Source organism: Tubulanus polymorphus, chromosome 1 (assembly GCF_964204645.1).
Source record: "Tubulanus polymorphus chromosome 1, tnTubPoly1.2, whole genome shotgun sequence".
In the NCBI taxonomy this organism is placed as follows: Eukaryota; Metazoa; Nemertea; class Palaeonemertea; order Tubulaniformes; family Tubulanidae; genus Tubulanus; species Tubulanus polymorphus.
This window is the reverse complement of record NC_134025.1, coordinates 29,643,598-29,668,683: the sequence shown is the minus strand read 5'-3', so window position 1 is coordinate 29,668,683 and position 25,086 is coordinate 29,643,598. Positions and strand designations below refer to the sequence as shown.

At 38.1% G+C, this 25,086-nt stretch overlaps 3 protein-coding genes across 7 annotated transcripts in view; 2 read left to right on the top strand and 1 right to left on the bottom strand.

Moving 5' to 3' along the window:
* Positions 1 to 55: 55 nt before the first annotated feature.
* LOC141909455 (protein Churchill-like) lies at positions 56 to 1,597 on the bottom strand. Its single transcript, XM_074799854.1, has 4 exons — positions 1,434 to 1,597; positions 889 to 1,039; positions 561 to 693; positions 56 to 318 (listed from the first exon to the last, which is right to left on the bottom strand). Exons 2-4 carry the CDS (start codon positions 925 to 927, stop codon positions 152 to 154), a joined length of 339 nt encoding a protein of 112 aa, XP_074655955.1. The 5' UTR covers positions 928 to 1,039; positions 1,434 to 1,597; the 3' UTR covers positions 56 to 151.
* On the top strand, positions 1,201 to 9,732 carry LOC141909419 (uncharacterized). Of its 3 annotated transcripts, none has more exons than XM_074799852.1 (13): positions 1,201 to 1,279; positions 1,890 to 1,959; positions 2,036 to 2,137; positions 2,215 to 2,334; positions 2,423 to 2,518; positions 2,943 to 3,245; positions 3,342 to 3,551; positions 3,718 to 3,911; positions 4,132 to 4,169; positions 4,563 to 4,646; positions 5,752 to 7,398; positions 7,998 to 8,129; positions 8,228 to 9,732. In XM_074799852.1, the coding sequence occupies exons 2-12, from the start codon at positions 1,933 to 1,935 to the stop codon at positions 8,105 to 8,107; spliced, it is 2,931 nt and encodes a 976-aa protein (XP_074655953.1). In that variant the 5' UTR covers positions 1,201 to 1,279; positions 1,890 to 1,932; the 3' UTR covers positions 8,108 to 8,129; positions 8,228 to 9,732. The 3 variants fall into 3 exon arrangements, with proteins under 3 accessions (XP_074655953.1, XP_074655952.1, XP_074655954.1); XM_074799851.1 differs by having other exon boundaries at positions 8,218 to 9,732; XM_074799853.1 differs by lacking the exon at positions 4,563 to 4,646 and having other exon boundaries at positions 8,218 to 9,732.
* Positions 9,733 to 11,922: 2,190 nt separating this feature from the next.
* The window catches only part of LOC141904268 (EH domain-binding protein 1-like), a 54,213-nt gene continuing 41,049 nt past the window's right edge, over positions 11,923 to 25,086 (top strand). The window contains exons 1-9 of one of the 3 annotated variants that reach the window (XM_074792862.1): positions 11,923 to 11,952; positions 13,671 to 13,824; positions 15,475 to 15,582; positions 17,320 to 17,377; positions 17,809 to 17,958; positions 18,441 to 18,622; positions 19,046 to 19,224; positions 21,947 to 22,538; positions 23,937 to 24,036. In XM_074792862.1, coding sequence (XP_074648963.1) covers positions 15,482 to 15,582; positions 17,320 to 17,377; positions 17,809 to 17,958; positions 18,441 to 18,622; positions 19,046 to 19,224; positions 21,947 to 22,538; positions 23,937 to 24,036 — 1,362 coding nt within the window. In that variant the 5' untranslated portion in view covers positions 11,923 to 11,952; positions 13,671 to 13,824; positions 15,475 to 15,481. Of the gene's footprint in view, positions 11,953 to 13,670; positions 13,825 to 14,103; positions 14,202 to 15,468; positions 15,583 to 17,319; positions 17,378 to 17,808; positions 17,959 to 18,440; positions 18,623 to 19,045; positions 19,225 to 21,946; positions 22,539 to 23,936; positions 24,037 to 25,086 lie in introns of those variants that run through there. The other 2 variants (XM_074792854.1, XM_074792846.1) reach the window with 2 other exon arrangements.

The window sequence follows — 25,086 nt, the reverse complement described above, 5'->3', positions numbered from 1 at the left end:
AAAATAAAATAACCCTGAAATTGAATAACAAAAAAGTTTGTTTTTTTTTCTCGTATAACAAAATTTATTTTTCTAGAGTATAAATAAATAAATAGGAAACTTTGCCGCGATTGATTCACTCGAATTGGAGGATATAAGCATTAAGGAATATCTAGATGAATAATTCTTGTTGTGCTCTAGGATCATACGGTAAAATACTTCTTTGATCTTCAGCGCATCCGCACAGTTCACACATCATCGTGTAATGTTGGAAATCATCATCTACTTCGAACGTATATTCATGATTAGCGATAACATGATTACAATCAGCGCATGTATCTGAAAAAACAAATTCATATTTATTATCTAATGGTAATCAAAACTCAATGATGATTTCGGCGTGCTACGAACTATCACACCAGACTGCATTCACAATAAGACATCTCAAAATCAAATGTTTATTGTTACTATAATATTTATCCGCCGGTTTTCTTTGAGCAACTGTACCCTGGATAACCACCACTCTCTTCGATTGCCACTCTCATACATAGAGTCTACATTCTTTCTAAATTTGATCTTACGTTCATATTTTATGGTCTCTTCATTGTCTTCTTCCTCTTTTATCAAATTAGTGGTCTTGATCTCTTTACTCTGACAATCGGCACATCCCGCATAGTTCAATCTATACGAACCGCTTTCGATACAAATATTTTCCTGAAATAAGAGTTAATATTCAAACTCTACATGTAACCCTATTAAGTGATTGAGAACGCCGAGCATTAGCCTCAGCCCGCAAGATTATTTATTTATTAATCACCGTATAGTGTCGCCCCCTAGCCTATCAGATTTGGGTAGTAGCCTATTCAAATACTTGATTTAAAGGATATCTGTTATAAGTATAAGACTTACACGATTCGGATACTGTTCCTTTACACATTCGTTACACATATTTGGAGTCTAGCACCATAAACCAATAGCCACCATCCAAAATATTCCTCAGTTCAGTAGTACTCTGTGACTTAGACCGTAGAGTGTCCCCCTCTCGTGTCAGTTCAGTAAACTAGTGTTACAATATTGTAAATCATTTCTAATCTCCGTTTTCAAATACATTAGTTATATCATGTTTCTAGAATTTATAGTGTATTGGTGTAAATCATAAGCTACTTGTTTCTACTGCAAGGATCAACAAATTAAATTGAATTGAACGGAGTCAGACTCGGCAGAACATGCTCAGACTATTCGATGACATTTTTAAGAAGTGGTAAATGCGTTCTAATAACAGGTTGATGCATTTTTAAAGGTGATATGTGAACTCAGTTGGTGATGTATTATTTGTATCTGTTATTTGCTTGTTGCGACACCCCATCTTGGGGCGGGGCAGCTCTCTCACTCACTCCCAGTCCTAATCTCCCCCGCCTTTCCTTTCGGCTCCTCACACACTGACACAGTCTTACTCTCTTCTTTCTCGTCTGATCCATTCATCCACCATCGACTATCCGACACAGTGTGAGTCAGTGTACTCCATTAACCTGTGCTGCAATAAGATCCACTGTCTGTCTGCAAAACATTTTTCACAGATATTTCACTGCTTCAAATGTGGAACATTTCTTCACTTATTTCTTTCTTCACAATCAGTAAACTCTCACAGCAATCGTGATTATAATCAGGAAATTGAATATTATGATCTACCACATTCGTTGGACTGAATTGAGTGTAGAGATAGTGGAAGGCCTACCAGTCAAATTTAACCTAGAGAGTTAAGCTTAAAAAACAGCGATTCTAATTTTAGGCTAGGCCCTATCAACTGCAAATGATGGGAATGTTTGTTTGTCTCAGGAACCAATAGGCTAGTTTAGATCATGCCATTTCTAAATGGAAGGTGTTTAAATGCTTTACTTTTCTATTTACAGTTTTCTGTTTTAAGAAAGTCACAGAAAATCCAAACATATCAAAATGTCAGCTACACAATCGGCTAGACAGGTTCGTATTTTATCATTGATAGTTATGACAAAAATAGCTATGAATGGAACATTATTTCCTGCTCTTAATTTTACAGACAAGTCCAGACATGTTGAGCAAAGAAGAGAAAGAGGCTCTTCTCAACAAAAAGATGGAGGAAATTCGAAAGAAAAACGAAGCCCTGAAAAAGAGACACGAGGTAAGAAAGGAGTTGTAATCGCGTCGGTTTTAGTTACGGTTTTGGTTTAATCGCAAAATGAATGATTCTGTCTTCAGGAGGTAGAAGCTGATCGTAGAATCGCTGAAAGTGTTAAAGGTGGTTCCGTTCAACTGGCTGAAATAGATTCAAATTCACCAACTCACAGACGAACCCCTTCGGCTAAAAAAGAAATGAAGGTTAGAATATCCGTCGACGATAAAGGCTTTTATCATTTTCATTCCGAAAAAATCGTCGAAATTCTAAATCTTTCAACATCAAATTCAGGGCGTGATAAATGAAGAAAGAAAAAAGGCTCAGACAAAGTCTTCGGGACGAGGAAGACAGCTCGATAAAATGACTAAAGAACCGCTTAAAGCATCGGTAAGTTTTAGTAAAGAATCTTAGTTGTAGAATAGCGTGTATACTCTCATGCTGTTTGAAACCATCTCAAGGCCCTAGTTTATTGAATAATGAAATTTTCTAAACATAAAAAATGAAAGTTCAGAAATTATACTACGTTTTGGAAATTCTAAAAACAAAGGTGGAGTTCTTCAATAGATGTGGGGGGCAAAATAATTCTTGTGAACATTTTGAAATCTATCAGTTACTACCGTGTTTTCTCATTGTTACTATGCGATGGGTGTCACTCAGTTTGAGGATAATCATTGTTAACTCTTTGAGATGTCTGTGAAACCGGGGCAAAGGTATAGATTAAAGAGATAACCAACGAATTGATGAGTAAGTGGAGAATGCAAATTTACAATATAGATGAAAGGTAACATTCATTTGAATATTTGTTTTTTAGGAGGTGACAAAAAGAATGAATGATAGTGATAAATCAGACGTTTCTATGCGACCCAAACGACCGCAGATGATTCCGCGGAATTTCAACGAGCGCGACGAACGACATTCGCCGCAAAAACGATTCCCGAGTGGCGGCGATCAGGATCAGCGTTCCTCGACGAAACAGGATCACAGAGCGTCGGGAGACTGGGATAAACGACCTCAGATGAGACAGACACGAGACGGGGAATCAGGCGTCAGACGCCCGAGACCCGTATCCGGTCCACCTCAACACAACAGACCTCCTCCTTCACCTAATCAGGAGGTATAAACTCTTCTTATTACAGGATTCATACTAGTGATGCATCGAAAACTCTGATCTTATTTTAATCTGATCGTGATGTGGTTTGTTTGTTTTCAGGGCGGACCTCCTCCGGACCCGGTTTATAATTTCCTCGCCGATCGAAGTCGTGATAACGCGTTCAGTAATAATTCAGAAACGGAGACGGCAGCGACCGAGAACGACCGAGACGATAAACAACAATCGGCCAATAAAAGTCGCCGTCATCCGTCCAATTTCGGAGGAGCAAATTTTGATAACGTGCCGAAACAGATAAACCACGATAGACAGGTATCGGCTTTTTGTCTATTAATCAGGGTCCACAGTTCTAGATTAACTCTCACGTTATTTGATTTGCAAACAAACTAAGGTTTAATGTCATGCGCAATACCCTTATACCCGGGGGGCTCCCGATAAAACAATTAACATGATTTTTACATAACCGAGTGATTTTCAGCGCGGAGCGAGGAGAGGTGGAAGGGGCGGTCCTCGATCGAAGATGGAATTAACCGTACGAATGACCGGTCGCGAGAGACAAGCGTACTCCGAGTGGAAAAAAGAACGAGAACAAATTGATTCATCGAGAATCGAAAGACAACGAAATCAAGAAGGAGATTGGAGAAGAGAATGGGATCTCGATAAAAACGAGGGGTAAGTAAATCATTCTCGACCTTCGAGAGTGTGAACTTCGGAACAGATTCAGTGCCTGGTATTACACCCCCCGCCTATCTAGATGGTCCATACTTGATAACCATTCCTTCAATTTTTGGTCATCCAGACTGGTTTTGAGGGGTTGTTCAGAATAGCAAATTGATTAGAGATTTTATCATGTGATTTTGTTGAATTTGCATTCAATGTTTTTTAATTGCAGGAGCGATGACACGAAAACTGAACCAGCTAAACGACCAGGTGAGTTTGTGCATTTCTCAGTTCCCTTTGTGGTTCTGTGTATTCGTATAAGATCATTAGTACTGAATATGACATACTTTATGTTACAATAATAGGTGTACAATATCAGAATACAAGAGGTAATTTCAGATACATATTATATATATATATATAATGGTATTAATGTATAAATCAAACTGTTGTCAGATGTCATCTCTTCATTTATTTCATTTATTCTCTCGCAACTATTACTTTTCATCGTTCATCATCTCTTCTTTATATCTGTATTTCCTAATTGGATAGAAAATTTGAGAAAAGAAAGTTACTAAATTTCAATACGAATATTAAGATACCGGTAATATTTTTGTGGATATCTCCTGCCGTATACTGATCGTATGATTTTTGTGTATAAAGCTGGCCGCATTGGTAGTGGTCGTTTTGTGGGTAGCAATTCAGTAAGTCGTGATGTACGTCTTCGAGTCGACGTCCCGGTTAAAGGTATACTTCATACAGCTGCTTCAAGTGGTTCTGTGTTTGTTGTTAGCTGCCACTGCTGCTGCTGCTGCTGCTGCAGTTGCTCGAGTCGTTTATTTAGGAAATGATGATTATTTTTCTTTCGTTTACAACCGATTCACTTTTTATTTAGTTCCATGATCCTTATTCTCTACTAATATATTATTTCTATATTCCACCCGATTTGATACAGTAGACGCTGTTTATCCCGTAGTCGATTACCTCGGATTATCGCGTGCCCCATCGCGTCAATATATTACAAATTTTAATGATCCAATTCGTGGTGATAATGACCCATCCATGCGCCCAGAATCTGCATATCTGGAATGAATTAACTTGTCCCAAAAAATCCGAGGCAAACGCAGTCTACTGTAGAATGAACCATACTGTTTTCAGCAGGCTTATATCTCGAAATGCTTGTCAATTTAAAAAGAAAAACGTTTTCCTTAGTTGATACTTGCATGAGACAGATTTATTAGAAAACCTCATGCATTTTGTGTTTGAATAAACGGCATGTATCTCTTAAACTCTTGACGATAGATTTATAGATGCTGAAGTATCAGATCTCGATAGTTCGCCTTTCATGTTTGCTTATACATACATTATTAGTATAGCATTGTATTTCCTCGTTTTAGCACCGAATTTACTAATAGCTGCTCAATGTGTATTGCACACTCATAGTCAGATCACTGTCGCTTCGTTAGAGGTCGTGGACAGTTGCAGTTTTGATAGTTAGTTCAAAATGTTGTGAAAATTGTTGCTAACATTTCAAATGATGGTCTGAATCTATTGGATGTGTCTCTTATAAACCTCTGGCATTCCAACTGGGAACGAAACATGGGGCTTATTATAGATCATTGAAAATCTGAGTATAAAGTATAAGAAGATCAACCTTTCAATTATATCATAATATTCATCTTCAGGAATACTGTATTATCAGGGTGTTCCTGAAGATGACTATTAGGATATTGTCAAAATGTTGAATAAACTACGACTCAAGGAAACATTTCAAATCTGTTTTTCTTTTGTATAGTATGATTTGATATGATCCTTAACTTGTATATTGATGGTTGTGATTTTGTGATTTCAGTCGGTTCCGGTAGATTGCCGAGTCCGAGAGGTCGCGGAACGAGTGTACCGGTGACGTCTAATCGAGGTCGAGGTCGAGGAGGTGCCGCGGTGACCGGTGATAATACATCATCGCGTAGTCGAGGATTTTCATCGGGAAGCGACGACGGGCGAACGATCGAAACTAAAGAACGAAAATTATTCGTTAAAATCGACAACGATTACGCGAAAAAACGATCGCCTCCTCAAAGAGGGGGACACGGTCCTATCAGCCCTCGCGGGGGTCACAGTCCAATCAGCCCACGAGGTGGAGGGGCGATATCGCCGAAGAAATCTGGTCCACGGGCTCGAGCAGGAAGTGGACGGTTCGCCAGTCACAGAGATCAGCCAGTCTTCGATAGATCAGAAATTCTATCAGCGTCTAGTCCGCCGGGAACGGCCAGTGTCCGATTTGCGGCTGAAAACAGCTACAAAGAAAAAACTCCCGAACACGAAATAGATGAAAACGCGGATGAGAAATCAGAACAAGCCGCGATGGTGAAACAACCGGATACCGGTAAAAAGAGTTACCATGACGATTCCTTCTACAATACAGACGAAGAAGATCTGGATATCGAACAGTACAGACTAAAACTAGATATCGACGGAAATCTAATCACAAACAGTGAACCCGATACTCCTGATACTCCTTATAGCGTAATGACTACTCCCGTCGATCATATGAAAGTTTTAGACTGGGCTGCCGACGTCGAGGCTAATTTAGACGTCGAAAACGCCGATCGCGAAAACCGAGCTCGCATCGAAAATCAAGATGAAGATGAAGATGATGATGATGATATGTATGAGGATGAATTGGTCGAAGAGGTTTACGGAGACTTCGATGAGGAGACGTATGAGGAGGAGGTTGAGGTCGATGATGAATACGTGGATGAGAGAGAAACTGATGAGCCGGTTGATACAGTTGATGGTGAGTTAACTGTAGAATGTGAGAGGGACGAAGAAACTGATCTAATTGATGAAAAATTAGAAGAGATTGATGATTCAGTGGATGAGAATTGTCTGAGGGATGAGGTAAATGATTTACCGATATTAGAAGGAGGAGAGGGAGATGAAAATGATTTATTGGAGGATGGAGGACAAAGTGGAATATTAGAAGGGTCTGATGATAATCTAGCTGGTGAATGTGAATCTGCTGTTGGGGCTGCATCGGTTGAAACGGACAATTCCGTCGAACAGAGTAAAATAGAAGACGTCTCCAGTTCTCAATCGGTTGAAGAGAATATCGATATCAACGCTGCTGCATCTGCTGAATATATACCCGACGATGAATCGAGTATCGATGATAAATGTGGAGCGTCATCGTGTCAACAGGGGGAAGCACCAGTCTTGACGCCCTGTAATGAACCAGGAGCGAGTAGCCCGGAAGATGAACCAGAAAAATTGATTTGCGACGAAGCTTCGTCGGTGGATGAGACGGAGCCTGATTCCGGAGCTAGTGGAGATGTGGATCCGGCTTCACAACAACCCACTGCTGATAGTTCCATATCTACTGACGCTGAAACTCCTTCTACTCCTCCTGGTGATGATCTACAGCCATGTACTGATAACTCAGAGGCAAGTCTGGATGTTGAAGGAAGCGAATCGCCTTGTGATAAACCAGAATCTATTGGTAAGTTATTTATTTATTTATCTTTTTATGAATATAATGGTTTCACGTATGTCTAAAACAGGTGTGTATTGTTCCTATTGTGCTTTATCGCACATGTCGCGAAGTTGATGTGTGCACTATGAGATCTCTAGATGGTGCAGCCATCTGGCGGTAGAATGTTGTAATTATACTGCTGAGATTATCACTTATTTTTCAAAAAAGCGTTTCTACTCATAGGAATTAACAAATTATCATAACATATATTACTTCTATTTTATCATAGAAAATATGTGGATGTTTATTTGAAAATATTGTTTAAACTACTTAAAAAGTGATTATTATCGACCAAGTCTAAAATCACCGATGTGGTCAGTTCAACTGGTCAGGTATATATGGTTGTGTTATACGATATGTCGTTGTCACAGTAGGTAAATTCTATCCTGTGAGATTATTCTCATAAGATATTATTTACGAATGATGTAGACCACGGGTGATGATTCTGATGAATTACAAACCACGGGAGGAGGGAAATGACGCTCCCTCTATCCTACTCTTCTGACTCTACTGTGACAGATCCCCATCATATCAATACTAAGAATAGACTATTTTCCCTTTCTCAGAGGTGTTGTCCAACGAAGTACAGGCGTGCGGTGAGTTGAGTGAATCAACTGATGGTCTGTGTGATCAGGTGGTGGACACTACTGCCCAGCATGCCCCTGTTGACGAATAAATGAATATGTGTTTTTGACCATGTAAGTATTACAATAAATCTTCAATCCCTCAAATTGTAAAACCATAAAAGTTCTGATAAATCTCAGTCACTGTTAATTATATTTTTAGGAAATTGAAGGGTTTAGAAACAGCCTTGTTTCCCAGTAGAGCTGTAAGGCACTGCCATATACACAATTATACTTGATGATGCAGGTTGATGTCTACCGTGGGTGGGAGAGAACCTCACTGATGTCTATGACTGTGTATGAATTTCAACTGAGATTATGATCAGTTAATGTCCTCTGTATTACAAGTTGGGTTATAGATCCACCAATGAACTTTTTGGATTTTCTAGGTATAAAGGAGAATGTAATTATTTTCCCGGTGCCCCTCATTTTTAAACATAGATATGAAAATAAGAATAAACATTTGTAATTTTAAGGTTAAATGTGGTGGTGACAATTTGTGTAGGCAGTTGATAGGCAATATTCCAGTATCACTATTCAAAACAACCTCCAAAATAAAGCAATTGTTAATATTTTCTAATCCAACTTATAATAAAGATGATATACCCGGTAGCCTAAAGCCATATATATATATATATATATATATATAAGCTGTAATATCACTGCTTTAACAAAACTCTTAGAGTTCAACATATTTTAGATTGATTCAATACCTGTATATAATTTCATTACGATGTGTTATCGATACTATCGATTGTGTTTAACTTATATAGGATATTGTGAGACATAAGTTCAGTCAAACCAGCTTAAATCAGTTTTTTTCAGAACTGAAGACTCCATTGCAATAGGTTTTAGCTAAGCAAAATGGTTTGATGTTCTAAAGAGGCAAGATCGAAGTCTCTGGCTTACTCCGATGTGTTGGCGCTAGATATTAAATTCATTAGGATACTGAGTTGAGGATTGTGGAATTTGGGAAGTCTTTCCGAATTCTTAGAGAATTATTCGCCAGCTTTCTTGATAATAAGAAGAATTGTGTGGATTGTGTGTTTGTTTTTATGTCTTTTCAGTATGTTTTGTTTGGTAAAAATGGTTTGTAAATATTTTGTATTCCTAATTTATTGAGAATCCAGGCTTTTTAACCAGTAAAAAATGTTTTATTTCGCTATGAGCGCTTTAAAGTGCACTGGTAGACAGCCTTTGTGAATTCAAATTTAAAAAAAAAAAGGATTCTGCCTCATGACATCCTATGTACTATGCTACTAGAGAAGAGCTTTTTTGTTATAAATATGTATATTTCCTTAATCCCCCCATATAAAAGTGTAGGTTTTATGCCAAAAGATTGGCTGATATATGGAATGTTTACTGATAACCATTGTTTTATAAACACTAATATTAAGGAAAGCCACGTTTTAGTAATATGTATGCATTTTTATCACTGTACGGTATTACAACAGTCTGATTCAGTGTCAAAACATTTATTTCATATCTTAATGAATTATAAAAGTTATCACATTTTTAGGAAATGATCAAATTAGATGTGATATTGTATGTAGTGAGAGTATAGTTGACTACAGTAGTGTGTGACTCTTCTAACTAAAAAGGTGCTATTTATTGAGGGTGAGTGTTTATTATTAAATGACTTTAAAAACTGTAGTAAAAGCATTTTCAAGTATTAAAATAAACTAAAAACAGGAATATACGTGTATTCGATTTTATTGGAGCTGCGCACTTCAGAATGGGAATCTTGGAAATAAGATTTTATCCCACTTAGAAAAGTATGTCCCGGCGGGAATTTCAGTTCGCAAGTTCAGATGGTATATGATGATGATATGGCACATGCCTACACTGTAGCTAGGAATCCAAAACCTGTGTCCACGGTTCCTAAGTAAGATCTTTACTTCAAAAAGTAATGTTTTATGATCAAAGATGATGCTCGAATCAATATGTTTCACCTTCAATAAATGTAAACAGTGAATCCTACCCCGCCAGCGGTATCCTTATAGGACCGTCACGTGCTGCTTCTTTATATTACATTGACGGTGAAAATGTGAACTAAGCCGCATGGGTTATTGCAAACTGTGGCATGCGAGTAAAAAGTTAGTTCACACTTCAACTGTCAACGTTTTATCTAGGGGCAGCACGTAACGGTAGATATCCCTGCTGTCGCAAGCGCATTGAAAAGCGACACTTCGGTAAACGAATCTGCATTCTTAAAATGTGTTTTGTGCTATATCAAAAAATTCGTTTTGCAGCGATTGTTTTCTCGTCTGTGATGCTGCCCTGGGGCCAGTTGCATAGTCATGGCTTAGACTTAAGACCAGTCTAAGACCAACTTAGCCGGCGGCGAGTTTCAGCACTGGGGTTCGTATCAAAGGTAGGTAAGTTAGTTACCTAATCGTTGGTGGTAAGCTTTTTATAATCGGATGGGCTTATACCAACGAAAACTTATCCACTTTTATCGCATTGTGATTAAATAAACTCAATTATTATTATTATCATTTACTGAATGGTTTTTCTTATGAGTTTATTTTTCTTCTATCAGAGGACCGGCATCAACGATGACATGACTTATGTAGGCTTAAGCAAAATTTAACGCTTAATGCGGAAAAAAGTGGAAGGTGGCAGTTTTTCACTTAGTGAATTGCTTTAATACCTAATCATGACTTGTCTGACTTATCACAACTAGTATCCTCATGGACAGTCTGACCCTGTACGCATGATTTGATACCGCCATACTCTTTGACCAAAATCAAAAATGGAATAAGAGTAAATTGGAACAAGAAACGAAATTCTAATATGGACTTTCTTAAATTTACATGATGATGTATAACATAGTGTCTCGGGCTCTATCGAGATCTGGTGTAATATGGGGAAAACTATGGACTGTGGATCTTTTAGAAACTATGATTACGTCTCAGCACTTTGACAAATCTAGAATGATTTTTAGAGTCTAGTCCTTCTTTTGGTGTTAACATTACATGATTAATTACATGAGATTTGTGTTTCTCTTGTAAAAATCATTGTTTTGATTTTCTTCATGCTTTCGGTAAATGTAGCCGATGACCTCCTGATCGTCTCTAAGGTTCGAACCCAGTAATTACTGATACTGGTTCAGAGTGGCCCTGATGCTGAATAGAGGATGTACAGTGGTGTCCCGGGTTCAAGCCCAGTAATTACTGATACTGATTCAGAGTGGTCCTGATGCTGAATAGAGGATGTACAGGGGTGTCCCGGGTTCAAACCCAGTAATTACTGATACTGATTCAGAAGGTCCTGATGCTGAATAGAGGATGTACAGGGGTGTCCCGGGTTCGAACCCCAGTCTTAAGATTTAAGACCATCTTTCGGACTTAAGCCACGACTGTGCAACTGGCTCCGGGCCGGTTCCATAGTCATGGCTTAGACTTAAGACCAGCCTAAGACCAACTTGGTTCTATAGCCAACCTAACAACTTAAGACCAGTCTTGAGATTTAAGACCACTTTCGGACTTCGGGCTTTAAATTTTTCTTCAGTTTTACCGAACTTCCATTAATCCGACTGAGTTTACTGTTTACTGTCGCTCATTTAAGATGCCGGGACATTTTTTACTTTTAGCTTTAGGAGAGTAATATCAAATGACGGAGGTGACTGAATCATGACTAGACGAGAACTACTGGTCCAATTCAGACGGCATTGTCCGAGTGGTTTGGATCAGCGACGAACCATTGACCACGATTCGGGTGTTAGATATGTTTGAATATAACGGTTTAGTTCATAAACGTTATATCTTTCTGGGGTGTTAGATCCACAGTGCTAGACCAACATGCACTTGAATTAGAATCGCCCAAAGTTTGATTTTAACTTCCTTTCCGGGCGGAGAGAAGCGGCCCCAGACGAACGGAATAAAATTCTACAGAGGTAATTAAAACATATAAATCTTATCTCCGTTTAATGTAAGTGTGCGTATTGAATTCCTCTTGGATTCGATTTGGCGCTGATTTATACAAATATTTCGATCGAATGCGCATATGTCAGTACATTTTGATATGCACTTATTCTTGAAATATTGCGGCTTTGGTACATAGTATCGAATTTCAGAAGGATACTAGTGAATTTTACTTAGACAGATGTACTATCGTTATTTTCCAGGCCCGTTGATTAAAGGAAGATAAATATTTTGATTACGTGTCAGTGCGTTGATGCGCGGTTTTCAAATCTTTGATGACGTTCTGTGCACATTCCGTTTATGTAGAAAATCAGAGATACAACTCTGTGATTATGCACCGAATATGAAAAAGCTTTGATAATGTCGAACCCGATTTTGATGATCGTAGTCCATAAGCGACAGACCCTGTACTTAACTTTTGAAATTGTTGATGAAAGTAACTGTATTCGTATCACAGTTTTTTTTTGGCTTGAATCGTTGCGATAAAATGCCGAGTGAATAAACGCTGTAAATGTGGTATCGACAACAGGTCGAATAAGTCGCCATACTTTAGAAATATTTTCATTTCGTTGGTTGCAAAAATATGCTGTAACTAAAAGAACTTGTTGCTGATGAGGACTTATATTCGTTTTGAGTGAAATCCAAGTAAATACATTGAGCGTGTGGTTGTCAAATGGCTCAATATTTTCAACCTTTTTCTAATTTATTCATAACTGGCAAAATTCAAAATTCATTTGCTCAATCACGAGGTATAAAATAATTTGGTTTTCGTTGGATAGATAGAATCCATATATTTCATTCGTAGATTTCAAAATTCTTAATTTCGCTGGTTCAATTTTCTATCTTATGCTTTGGGTAATTATTCTGAATCGGCGACGGCAGTGACAAAATGGTCTCATTAAATTCGCTGTGCTCGGATCCAAATCCGAATCTGACCGCGGCGTATAAATCCAAAATAACTCTTATTAGAGTTCTTCCTTTTCCGAGTTAGCTTGCTTCTGTGGGCTGTGAGACGACGGGTAGAAAAAGAGTGGTGGTGGTAAGGGGGTGGTAGCCCTTAAAGTGAATATGCTGGTGACAGGGATGGCGAAAGGCCGCCCGGGGAGGACGATAGCATCAGGGCATCGGACGCTCCTTTACTGAACCGCGGACTCTGGGGCCTGAGAGTATCGTGTGTATGATCACTTACTCGATAGGGTGGTCATGTGCGTCATGAGATACGGGTATTACCATCCTAGCCTTAGTTGTCTGCGGGGACGCACCTTAAAACAGTTTGAAAAAATCACCTCGAACATGTTTAAGCATAATTCACGGGCGAAGTATCGAAAACAAAGAAGAGGTGTCGGTCGTCTTTATAAAGCGCTGGGAGTGAGTTTAGCTTGGACAAGGAATTTGATAATTTAGTCATTCGAAATCTCTAGTTTTAACGGATAAATGAACGGGTGGAATATATGAATATTTTATTCGATCCAATTCCAAAAAGCTGCCTCATCGTATCAATATATTTTGTGGAATTAAAACGTTTGCGCTTCGTTCGGAAATAACTGACTTATTCAGGAGTGTTGACAATTCCTGCTTGGATCCGACCCTAGTCATTTTGAAATCCCCAAAAATGAACACGGCTTTAAGAATATTATTTCACTGTCTATTTATAATGTTGATTGTATTCTGAACAAAATATATTTCTCAGTTTTCACTATTTTCATTTGCCGCTGCCCGACTGAGGATGTGTCGGTGAAATACTGTCTGATACGACGTACAACAGAATCGACCCTCGAGACACGACCTGAAAAACTGAGAGACGAAGCACATTATCATCCGAAATGCTGCATAATTTCTACCCGGTAAGATAAACCCGACTGACCAACAACTGCCGTAGCACTCGCGGCCTGGCGCTCCGATCTGAGTACTTCTGATTCTCCAAAATGCAAAAGTGGATGATCGGGTACAAGTTACCACACGAGATAATTTTACTGGGATACTCGATCTATACACATATCCCTGTGTTCGAGATGTCGGACCATTGGTCAGCGACTGCCGCTCAGCTGCTATATCTTTCTATTTATTGATGCGTGATTATTCTCGGAGCCGCCCTAGTTCCCATCACAGCCGCCAGATGGAGATAAATGTAATATGGTTTCCGGGTTCGAAGTTCGCTGATAAAATACACATTAGATTGTCAAAATCCTGTCATACAATTTACGCATTATTTTGAATAGTGGTAATTATCAGATACAATGATTGAGGTTGATTAAATGGAGGGATCAGTGAAGTGTTTTACTGTGGGTCCATCTCATGTTTCTAGCATCCGTATCTCTTCCATATGAATCGATACGGTTTCTTCGCGACGTTTCTATCTCAGACTCAGAGACTCACTCAGTATCAGCATCTCAAAAAACAACGAATACCAATCGACCACTATCCTTCCCTCATTTATTATATTCTTTTCTCTACCAAGAGAGGCCCAGATTATGTAATAAAGTGTCTCGAACGACGGTACTGTAGTGTGTGCAGATTCAAAGTAGTGCACTCAAATTGACAGATTGTGTTCTGCACAATAATGCTGGCCCAGATTCGAATACTGCTCTGTCTGTCCGCTCTATTTTCTTGTTCTCCACACTTTCCTTGAATTTTATAAGTTGTGAGCTGTGTAAATTAGTGAATCAGAACATGTGCAGAACCATTGTTAACTGGATCTAATGCAACACTGTGACATCGCTCTATATTTCAACTTCATGGCCACTGATTTAGAAGGCATTTTCAATGAGTTGTCGTCAGTGGTGGGTGCTTAGCTATTATCATCAGGCCTAATCGGATAGGTTTTTCGAAAATATCCAATTGTGTTACCTAACCGCAGTCAGGTGACTGACTTCAGACTCGGGGCTGTTTCCACAGTCATCATGGCTTAGAGGTAACCGGTGTAAGTCCATCTTAGTCCTATAATCAGTTCTATAGTCCAGTCTTAAGATTGAGACCACTTCTGTTCCTAAGTCTCGACTATGGATCTGACCTCATTAACTCTTAATAAAGTAAACCAAGAACATTGTTTATGTATTTTCAAGTCAGGGATTTTCATGGAATCTTTATTTAGCCTAACTGACTAGAGAACGTAAGAAATATATTAGTGCCCCGGCCCCACAACCCTAATCTTCATAAAAAACTATCTGTGCCAACATTTCACCTCCCCAATTTTCACTGGTTGCTCCTTTACTTTGGAATAGATCTGTTGACTCTTCACGTACCGTGTTAAATATGTCACTTGCTTTCATTAAAATCAAAGTGTTTTGTGCTCAATTCAACCGTATTTCTGGAGGATTGCATATCTGCATTTGAACTTAGTTTTACATGAAAAACTGCGCAATACAACTGACTATTACCGGTATAATTATTATTATTATTATTATTATTATTATTATTTTCAATCCTTGATGACACTAGCACCACGTATTGGAGGAATATTAAAGATGTTTGAATTTGTTGTGTTTTAGATGCAGATTTAAGATGAGTGTATGGAAAAGATTACAGCGCGTCGGAAAGCGAGCCTCAAAATTCCAGTTTACTGCTTCTTATACCGAATTAACGGTAGAAACGACCAAAAAATGGTGAGAAAAATAATTAAAAAATGATTAAATGCGTTTGAAGATGATACCTGAATCTATGACCACGAGTAATTTTCATCCAGGAATCAGTTCAATAGCTGTGTTTCGGCCATAAAGTCAAAATCTAAACTGTGAAAACTGCAGGGTTCTGTGTAATCACTGAACTGCTACAATAAACTAGGCTGAAGTTGAATCTTTTCCAACTTCTAGAGAGTGATATCTGATCAAGAAAGGTTTCAATAAATTACAGAGTAAAATGGTTATGGCTCTGAATGTAGTACTCTCATCTCTAGTAGATGAAATGGTAATGTAGAATCAGGGTGACTCAGTGTGTCTGCTCTGATGCATGGTGTACCTGTCCCTCAATGACTACTTCTCTTCAATGAATACTTCTTTCAAAGTTTCCTTTTATGTAACTTTGTTTATACCTGGTCACGGTACCATATTTTTGATGAAATTCTGTTTTTTAAATACCAGTGTTCACTCATTTTCGTTATGCTAAATCCTGCCCCTGCCTGTGTTAACAAAAACAATTAAAATCAATTCAGGAGAGATCTTTCCGGTATTTAAGAAATATGGATAACGCATGAAAAGACATAAAAGAATTGTCATAATGAAAAATTGTCATCGAGGACTAGAGGTGCTGCCATCTGGTTGAATTTCTCTAAACTACCGCGTTCATTTTGCTCTACATCTCTATTTTTTTACCCGAGTATCCTTAGTACCATATGGGCTGAAACAGTTGCGTCGGTCGGGCTGCGGTGGCTACATCTAATATCATATACAACACATGTTAAAATTGTGTCATTAAGAGATGTGTTGTTTATAGTTCTACAAAGAAAGCCGAAAGTTTGAACACAAAATGAAGACAAATGTATTTTCAATAAGTATTTAAAAGATTCCGAAGCCGTAAATGTATTAATGAGGTTGTCAGCTGTTCGGAACTGTGAATAGAACTGCCGTAAAATAGGCTTTGTTTCCGCGTTTGATAATGTGAAATGCAGGTGGCTTCACCTGGCCGGTATTATACGATGCACAGGTTGTTCGTATCCCCCGGTTTGAAATTTATAAAACGATCATTTCGTATTAAAGAGAGAGGGAGATGTCGACCGGACGGGTGGCCGCGCGCGAAAACGCCACGGCTGCTAAATATAAATAGGTTTCTACTCGCTGTCAAAATCGACCATTGATGTTTTATGACGTTCTATTCAAACATTTAACTGTTTTTATTATTGTTCGGTAACCGTGGGCGTTTAAGATTATCAAACACAAGCTGTTTTCATGTGGCCATCTTCATCAATGTCACATATCATCTTTATATGAATATGTTTGTCGAGTTTTCGCGTACTTTTGGATGAATGTAAATTATGATTAATGATGTACGTACTTATAAGTTTAAAACATGACCGACAACGATGCAACAAGTGCTCGTAATCCGACCTATTCCAACTTGCAAGCTGTGTATTTATGAAACCTATCCCTAATGATGACCGTTTTAATTCTAATTCATTAAGTCTTATCTCGATTTGTCTTCGAATAATAAAACAGACCTCGGTAATTTTTTCTAAGCCGATGCGCCACGTGTGGACGACTTTTTTGATGAGAGCTTTTTGACAATCGTCATCGATTGAATTGTCGAAATGGTCTTGTATTTGACATCTGTCACAAGTATTAAATGGATTTAGAACGGACTGTACAAGTTTCCGATTCTGATATCTTTGAATGGTTTTATATTTTCAGGCAGCCGAATAAGTTGAGCATTGTTTGGACGAGGAGAAGCAGAAGAAAAGGAACGCAGGTTAATAAAACCATTTGTAAATGAAAGAGATGTCGGCCACTCACTACTGCTTCCATTTTACTAAACGACAAACTTCCTTCGAATATTTACCTCATAACTCTGGAATTCTGAACGAGTCTCTTGATTCGCGGCCCTGTAGGCATTCTTGTGAGACTTCTGGACCTATATACACTGAGTTCAATTAGCCTCTCTTTAGTTCATTTTCAAAGTTTTAACGTTAGAGCTAAAACAGTGGAATCAGACTTGATTGTTGATGATTATAATATTGAGATTTTTGATTAAATATGTAAAATGTATGCCCACTCTACACTGATTTTCAACTCATCTTACCCCATGCCCGTTCAGCATTACGTGTTTAGGGAACTGAACCCTCCCTGTGATGGTTACCGGTGCATTCTTTAATGGCTCTATTTGTAAATATTTATTTTTAGGCGCAGTTGTGGCAACCGTCGTTACAGAATCCGTATCGCGGCACGGTTGAATGGACCGTTCCCGAAAACATCGAAATAACCGTCACTTTATTTCGCGAATCGAGACAAGACGAATTCGAAGATAAAGAATGGACGTTCGTTATCGAAGATGTAATTATTAGTCACTGTAAAGTGCTGCCATCGCAATATTCTGTGGCTGATTCTGGAACTGAAACCTGGTCGTTCGTTCCTTTATAACTCCTAAAATTTGAAAAAATTTGCCAGCGACTAATTTTTTCGTCATAATTTGAGAAATTACATTTGATTCCTTGGGAATCCTTAAGTTTTTGGAAAGTCCCAAGAAATGTTTTAAGAAGTAATTGGTTCAGTCAGTAAAAATATATAGTAACTCGCTATAATTTTGTTTACACGTATGTGGATCTCATTAGATTTGGAATTTTGATAATATCTCTTCATGATAAAACTGCTCAAAGTCCTCAGATTCTAGAATCTCCAAGTATCACGAACCCCTAGTACAGTTAACTTTTTACGGAGTGGAATTTCAGATTTATTTTGCGTGTAGGGAAAATTAGGGAATTTCGACTATGTAATGTTTTCAGGGAAAGTAATATTTGTATTGCGATTATTTCCAGGTCGATAAAAAAGGTCATAAGAAAGTGTTAGCGAGTAAAGCGATCAATATGAAACAGTTTGCTCATCAGATTCCGACTCAAACAGATCTCAAAATTAACATGAAACCGGCCACGAAGAAAGTAGTATCGGCTTCAATATGTCTGACATTGAGCTGTGTATTTATAAGAGAAGGAAAAGCAACGTAAGTCAAATAGATTTCTATCATCTCAGATGTTTTAACAATTTCTGAATATATTTTGCGTCAGATCAATACTGTATTTGTGTTATTGCAATATCATATTACAAGTTTATTTTTCTGACCCAAATCCCTTCTTCACAGAAACAGTGAACATTTCTGGGATTTAGATCTATTTAGATTTATGAATCTACTATTGTGGGTTTTTAGATAATTCTTATACTACTATAAACTCTACAAGCTTTTTCAATTATCAGCAAAGCCTTTAACCCTCATCAGGCACCAAATAAAACTTACCTCGTACCCTCTTGTCTCTGATTAAGTATGAAGCTGGTCTGGCATACAAAATGGTGCCGTTTCTATTGCCCCCTGTAAATCTGTTAACGCTGTAAATCTACTTTGTTGATAAATGAGTTGTTATTTTCGTAGAGATGAAGATATGCAGAGTGTGGCGAGTTTAATGAGTTTAGGTAATACAGATATCGGTAATATCGATGATTTCGATCAAGACGACGTCGAAGTCAACGCTGAGGAAGCGGAGAAATTCTCGGAACTCGCCGCGAAACTCGCTTCAATCGCTAGAGATGATGAAGATGAAGATATCGACAGTGAGTATTCATTCTATTGGTCTATTGGTTAAAAAAAACTTTTCTCAAAATTTTAGGGATGAAATTTGTCCGTAGTTTGTGAAGGTCATCATTAGTTCGTTCGGGCATGTGTAGAAGTGATGATTTTAAAAATTGGGATTCAAATACTCAAGCTTACCCGAACCTAAACCCTCTGTCAAGAGAAATCCCACAATAACGAAACCAAGATCGAAAAATTCTATATCAGAATGATTGTATTTGAGGAGCGACGTTTCGGCTAACAACTGTTAGGTACGCCTGATGAGTTGTTAACAGTTGTTAGCCGAAACGTCGCTCCTCAAATATAATCATTCTGATATAGAATTTGGCTTTGTTATTGTGGGATTTCTCTGGTCATCATCATACGCGGATATTTCTCGTCTAAACCCTCTGTACCTTTTAGACCCAAACCCTGAGGACCTTTAGAACCTAAAGATCTAAATCATATCTCGAATAAAAAAAAGCATCGACACCAATTATTTCACCATTAGTAAAGTGAATGTTGATATTGTCTGGAAGGTAGTGTAGTATCCTATTTGTCACCCTCGAGCACCGATGATTATAAACCATATGTCTGTCTGTATTTACTGACAAAAGGTCTGCGTCACCCTTCTTAAAAAAAGGATTATTCAGACCCTGGAAACAGGATTTGTACACATTTTGGAACAAATGGGTTGCGTCGAAATAGTAATAAATCCAGTTTGTAGCAAACACTTAAATAAACAGGATAAGATCTGTAATACGCCTGTAGCATAGTTGCCTGTGTCACCACCGTGTCTCCTAAAATACCACACGGACAAATTTCATTTTTTACACCAGACATCTGGGTTATAATGGAATAAATGTTTTTAGTTGGCTCCGAAGATGTAAAAAAGTGCTGCCGGGTGCTGGAGTATAGTTAGAATCGGGTTCTACTGGGTAGGGGGTATCGGTTAGTCTATTATCAACTACTTAATGCTCACAATAGCTAAATTACAATCGCATTGTTATTTCCATTTACGGAATTTACTTTCCGCCTCGCGTTGTGGCCCTTAACGTAGCTTTCAGACCTCGCGGGATTCGTTATACAATTATCGGCGAGTAGAAATTTCGCGAATTCGTTCAACGCTCGGTGATTGTTTAATAATGCGGTTTACCGGGTAAAAGTGTCTTTAGTACAATTATAGCTGAACCCTAATGGTCGAAACTGTCATTTCTGATCATTTCTTATTAATTGATAAATTACTCGCTGATTGCCGGGTTTTACTCTTACTCACAACACGCCTTATGACAATTATATTAACGATCTTACAGAACTTGCTCTTCGACACTTTTTGCCCCAGTAATTCTTCGCACTAAACCGGCAATACGGCAGTTTCCTCTTTACCAGCCAAATCCGAGAATATTACTGTCTATTTTTGGTAAACCTTGTAATTGTCTCGTCTGGTCAACTCGGTGAACGCTACGGAGTAAGACTCTAAGGAGTCTACTGTATCGGGATAGTTTTTATCAATAATGAATGACACATGATGAATATAAGGTTTCCTAGAGTTTTCTTCCTTGTACTCAACGTTTGAATTATGTTTGTTTAATAGAGTGATATTTATGGGTTTAATGCATCTGCCCGCGTTACTATTACATCATCAGTTTAACAGTTTATCGCGCTATAAAATTCATTTTACAAACCAAAGAAATAAATGGAAATTTACTTCTCAGCTGCGAGAAACAGTTTACGGTTGAAATGATGCTAACAACAGTTTAAACAAGTTTATTACCTTCACACCAGACTACAACTACTACTATTAGTACCTACTCTATCTAAGAGCTCAACTACTTCTAAAATATCAAAATACTCCCAAAATCAGAATTATTTCAATGAAACTACTATTTTCGATGTCAAATTACACAAATTCTGAGGAGGAACTACTACAATTATGTAGTCCGGTAGTCTGGTCTGCTTTGTTACGACTTAATCATTTCATGCGCGAGCATGTCACTCACTTCAGAAGCTTCGAAGTGTTTTTTGAAAAGTGTTGTTAAAAATATTCTCGACGTTTTTCGAGACCTTTGTTTGAAAACAGTTAAAGAAGTATCGTCCTCCATCAATTACGGGGCCGCGTTCTCCAACTGGTTTATCGATTTCGATCCAGGAAGTTTAACAGCTCGAATGATCGTTCGAAGTTTTTTACCGTTTCCTCGCGCAATCGTTGTCAATTAACGAACTACTCGCACCCCGCTGTTACGTCTCTTTGTGCGCCGTATTTTGCCAGCCTTAGTTTTATTTTTCGACATTTCTGATGAAGTGCAGGAAACTGTATAACGCTTGGATGATGAAACTCGACGCGACTTGTCGTCGTCATCGTCGAGATCACTGTGAAAAAAAAAAGAGTTTACAACATCGAACAAAAAAATAGGCAAAATCATTGAAGCAAAGAATGAATTAAATCTTAGGTAAATAGTTCAGGTAACTGAAACAGGGTGGCTGGAAATCAGAGAAATCGGTGAAAAGTCAAGGACATTTTTTTTCCTTAAAAAGTCAGGGAAATAGTAAGGGTACTTTGTATAAAATAGGCTAAAAATGAAGGAAAAGTCGGGGAAATTTGTTGAGATTGCTATATCGCGTGTAAAATCAAATAGTTTCCATCAATGTCTTACATATTTGCTGGGTTAAACAGGGTTCTTATGGATCAGCGAAATCAGGAAATTTTTTTTTTTTTCATTTCAGATGAAATGAACGGCTCGGTTCCTTTTGAAGTGACGGAAAGCGATGCTACGAATCCATTTTTAAATAACACCGGTCCGTTCGAATTACACGATTCTCCCGAAAACGACGCCAACAATTCGACTGACGACGTTGCGTTGAAAAAATCACGGTCGGCCAGCGAACCACCGGCGCCATTAAAACATCAACCTCGAATCACGCCTAAAACGTCGTTCGACGAAGGAGACAAGAGATCTGCTGCGGCCGCGGCGACGTCGAGATTGTTCAAGAAAAACTCGCAGAAACCGATGACGTTAGCGCGATTATCTACACCTCCGAATTCAAATCAAGCCAGTCCGAAACATCAAGCAGCGCCACCGCAGAGAAAATCACAAACCCTCTCGCGGATCATTAAACCGACGTTCGATACGAAAAAGAAGCGGCAGGCGCCGGCGCGACCTGTATACGAGGGTACCCCTCCTTCTACTCCACCAGACGAGAAACAGTGTTCACTCGTTAGACCTATAACTCCTCCTGATGAAATAGACAAATCAGAAAATGATTTAAAACCGGCGTTAGCGAGAAAACGTGGCTCGCAAAACGTCGATATATCTGTGTAAGTTTTCATTTGAAACCTCTTGAACGCCCTGAGTGCAATATTTTGTTTATACAGGGTGGCCACTGACCTGGAAATCATGGAAAAGTCTAGAAAAATTAGGGTTGACTCGGGGAATTTGACAATTTTGAACGGATTTTGAATTGAATTTTGTGTTATCAGATGGAAAAATCATTCCTCCATTTTGTGAAATAAATCATGTTTAACAATATTTCTATATGACCATATGTTCCTGATCTGTAGGCATGGTAATGTATTGTTAAACTTGAATCAGCTGCTTCCGAGATTTTTTGGGTCAGGCTTATAGACCTACCGGTATGCACTACCAAAATTGTGTGTCCCATGATTTAATGAATGGGCAAGATTTGTTGTTTATGTGGCAATTTCTGTTTTTGCTAACGAATATTTTTTGAACAGATTTCTATACGGTGATCAGTGTATTTTGTAAGTACTGCGTTGAAGTGTTATTCACGTTTCAGTTCACCCCATCCCTCGTTTGAGTTATCGTTTTAAGCATGATTTCCGAGAGACTATTCCGTATAGATTTAAGTTTCATTCTTTTAATTATGTCCAAATTCCGAGCCTTGGGTCCCCGGGTATTACTAGTGTTCCCTACACGCTTTGTTTGTTATTTAAGATGGGCAGCTCAATGGGATCTGTACGCCGGGCTTTAGGCATGTTCGCAGGGGTCAAGATTATTATCTTCCACAGAAATATTAGCTCATATTTCACGCAGAGCGTGATGAAGATATGCTTTATAAGGCGCGGCTAATAGTTGAGATTACGAGATAAGAGAATGAAGAAATCCGTTAAATCACCGGAAGTCTCCTCTTCATCAACGTGTGAAATCTATTCAACATTATCAACTCATCGATTCAAACTGGTTTATACTAAACTCGTGTAGAGCATTGTTATGTTTTTCAATAAGCTTTGAATTATGTTACACTAATGAACTAAAGCTTCTGAATACCGGTACCTCTCTTTAGTGAAGGAATGATGAGTCTTGTTTTGTACGTTCTAACAATTCCCGCTGATAATTAAGTTGTTAAATTAACTTTATCTTGTGAGTGATCGCATTTCTCATACTCTATGGTTTCTTCGCTGAATGTACTATTAGTCAGATGATGGTTATCTTTGATCCCTTGTTTATTTCCAAACTGCAAAATGCATCCGACGACTCGGAAATTTTGAATACGAGATATTTCCATATAAATCATACTCAAAGATGCTGCAGTAATGTATTTAAAAATCCATCAACTCGACCTAAAATTCTCATTTGATGTTAAGAAAGTTTCAAGGAATTAATTTAACATCGAGATTCTTCTAGGAAACTTTTAGTCCCCGTGATAGGATTTTTGATCGTTTTGTTTTGAGATGTGTAATTTATTTTCGTTGTAGTGAGAATACAGAAAATGCTGGAACTGATTCGCAGAAGTCTTCCACGAAACCCGATAAACAAGGCGATAGGAACGCCCTCGAACCACTCGATCTTAACAAGGTACATTCGTAAAATCATTGAATTTCTGCGATGGAAACTTTTCACTTTCAGCAACCGTATTTTATTTGGAGAGAGCGGGAGAGAGGGAGTGGGAGAGAGTGAGAGGGAGAGTGGGAGGGAGTGGGAGACAGAGGATATATAGCACTAGTTATAGATATGATGTAGCGTTGTTGAGTAATAAGATTATCGAAGTTAATTATAAGATGTAACATAGTTGTAAATTCCCTGTAGTTATAGATGGTACGCGCGGATTATCGAAGTTGACCGACACTTGTTTTACGGTTGTATAATGGATCGAGTCAGCTGGGACTGATGTTCGCTTCGGGCTGCCGATATTTCTAATCCGGACTGCGATACTTCACGTGTCCTCGACGGTCGTCGATTTCATCGTAACTATTCATCAATCATATTAATCAAGAGTTATTATCGACTAAAATCTGGCAGTTATTGTCAATTTCTGAATCCATCCTCGACTCAAAACTCTTACAACTGATACTTCGATGTTATATCTCACTTGTTCTGTGTTCAATGATAATAATAATGATGATAATCATTTATATTTTTTTCCATAGTGTAATACCTATGATGTGACTTTCACAATTTACACAAAATGAAACAAATGTTTAAATTCAAAATGCGACATATACTCAATATAAGTTAGATTAAAATTGATTGTTCGACTAGATCTAACACAAATGGGCCAAACATTCATTTTCTTTTAACTTAATAAGATAAAATCCCACTATTAACAGATTAAAAGAATTTACAAACAAGAATTTATTTTTTAAATCTAAAATATTTAAAAGACACGACGTTTCGATCTCACCCTAGAGATCATCGTTACACCTGACGATGATCTCTAGGGTGAGATCGAAACGTCGTGTCTTTTAAATATCTTAGATTTAATAAATAAATTCTGGTTTTTAAATTCTTTTAATCTGTAAATAGTGGGATTTTATCTTATTATCCGTTCACCACGTTTGAGTGTGGTTATCGTTCTATTCTTTTAACTTAATAGTTAAATATGGTAAAGTCTAGTAAATGCATAGT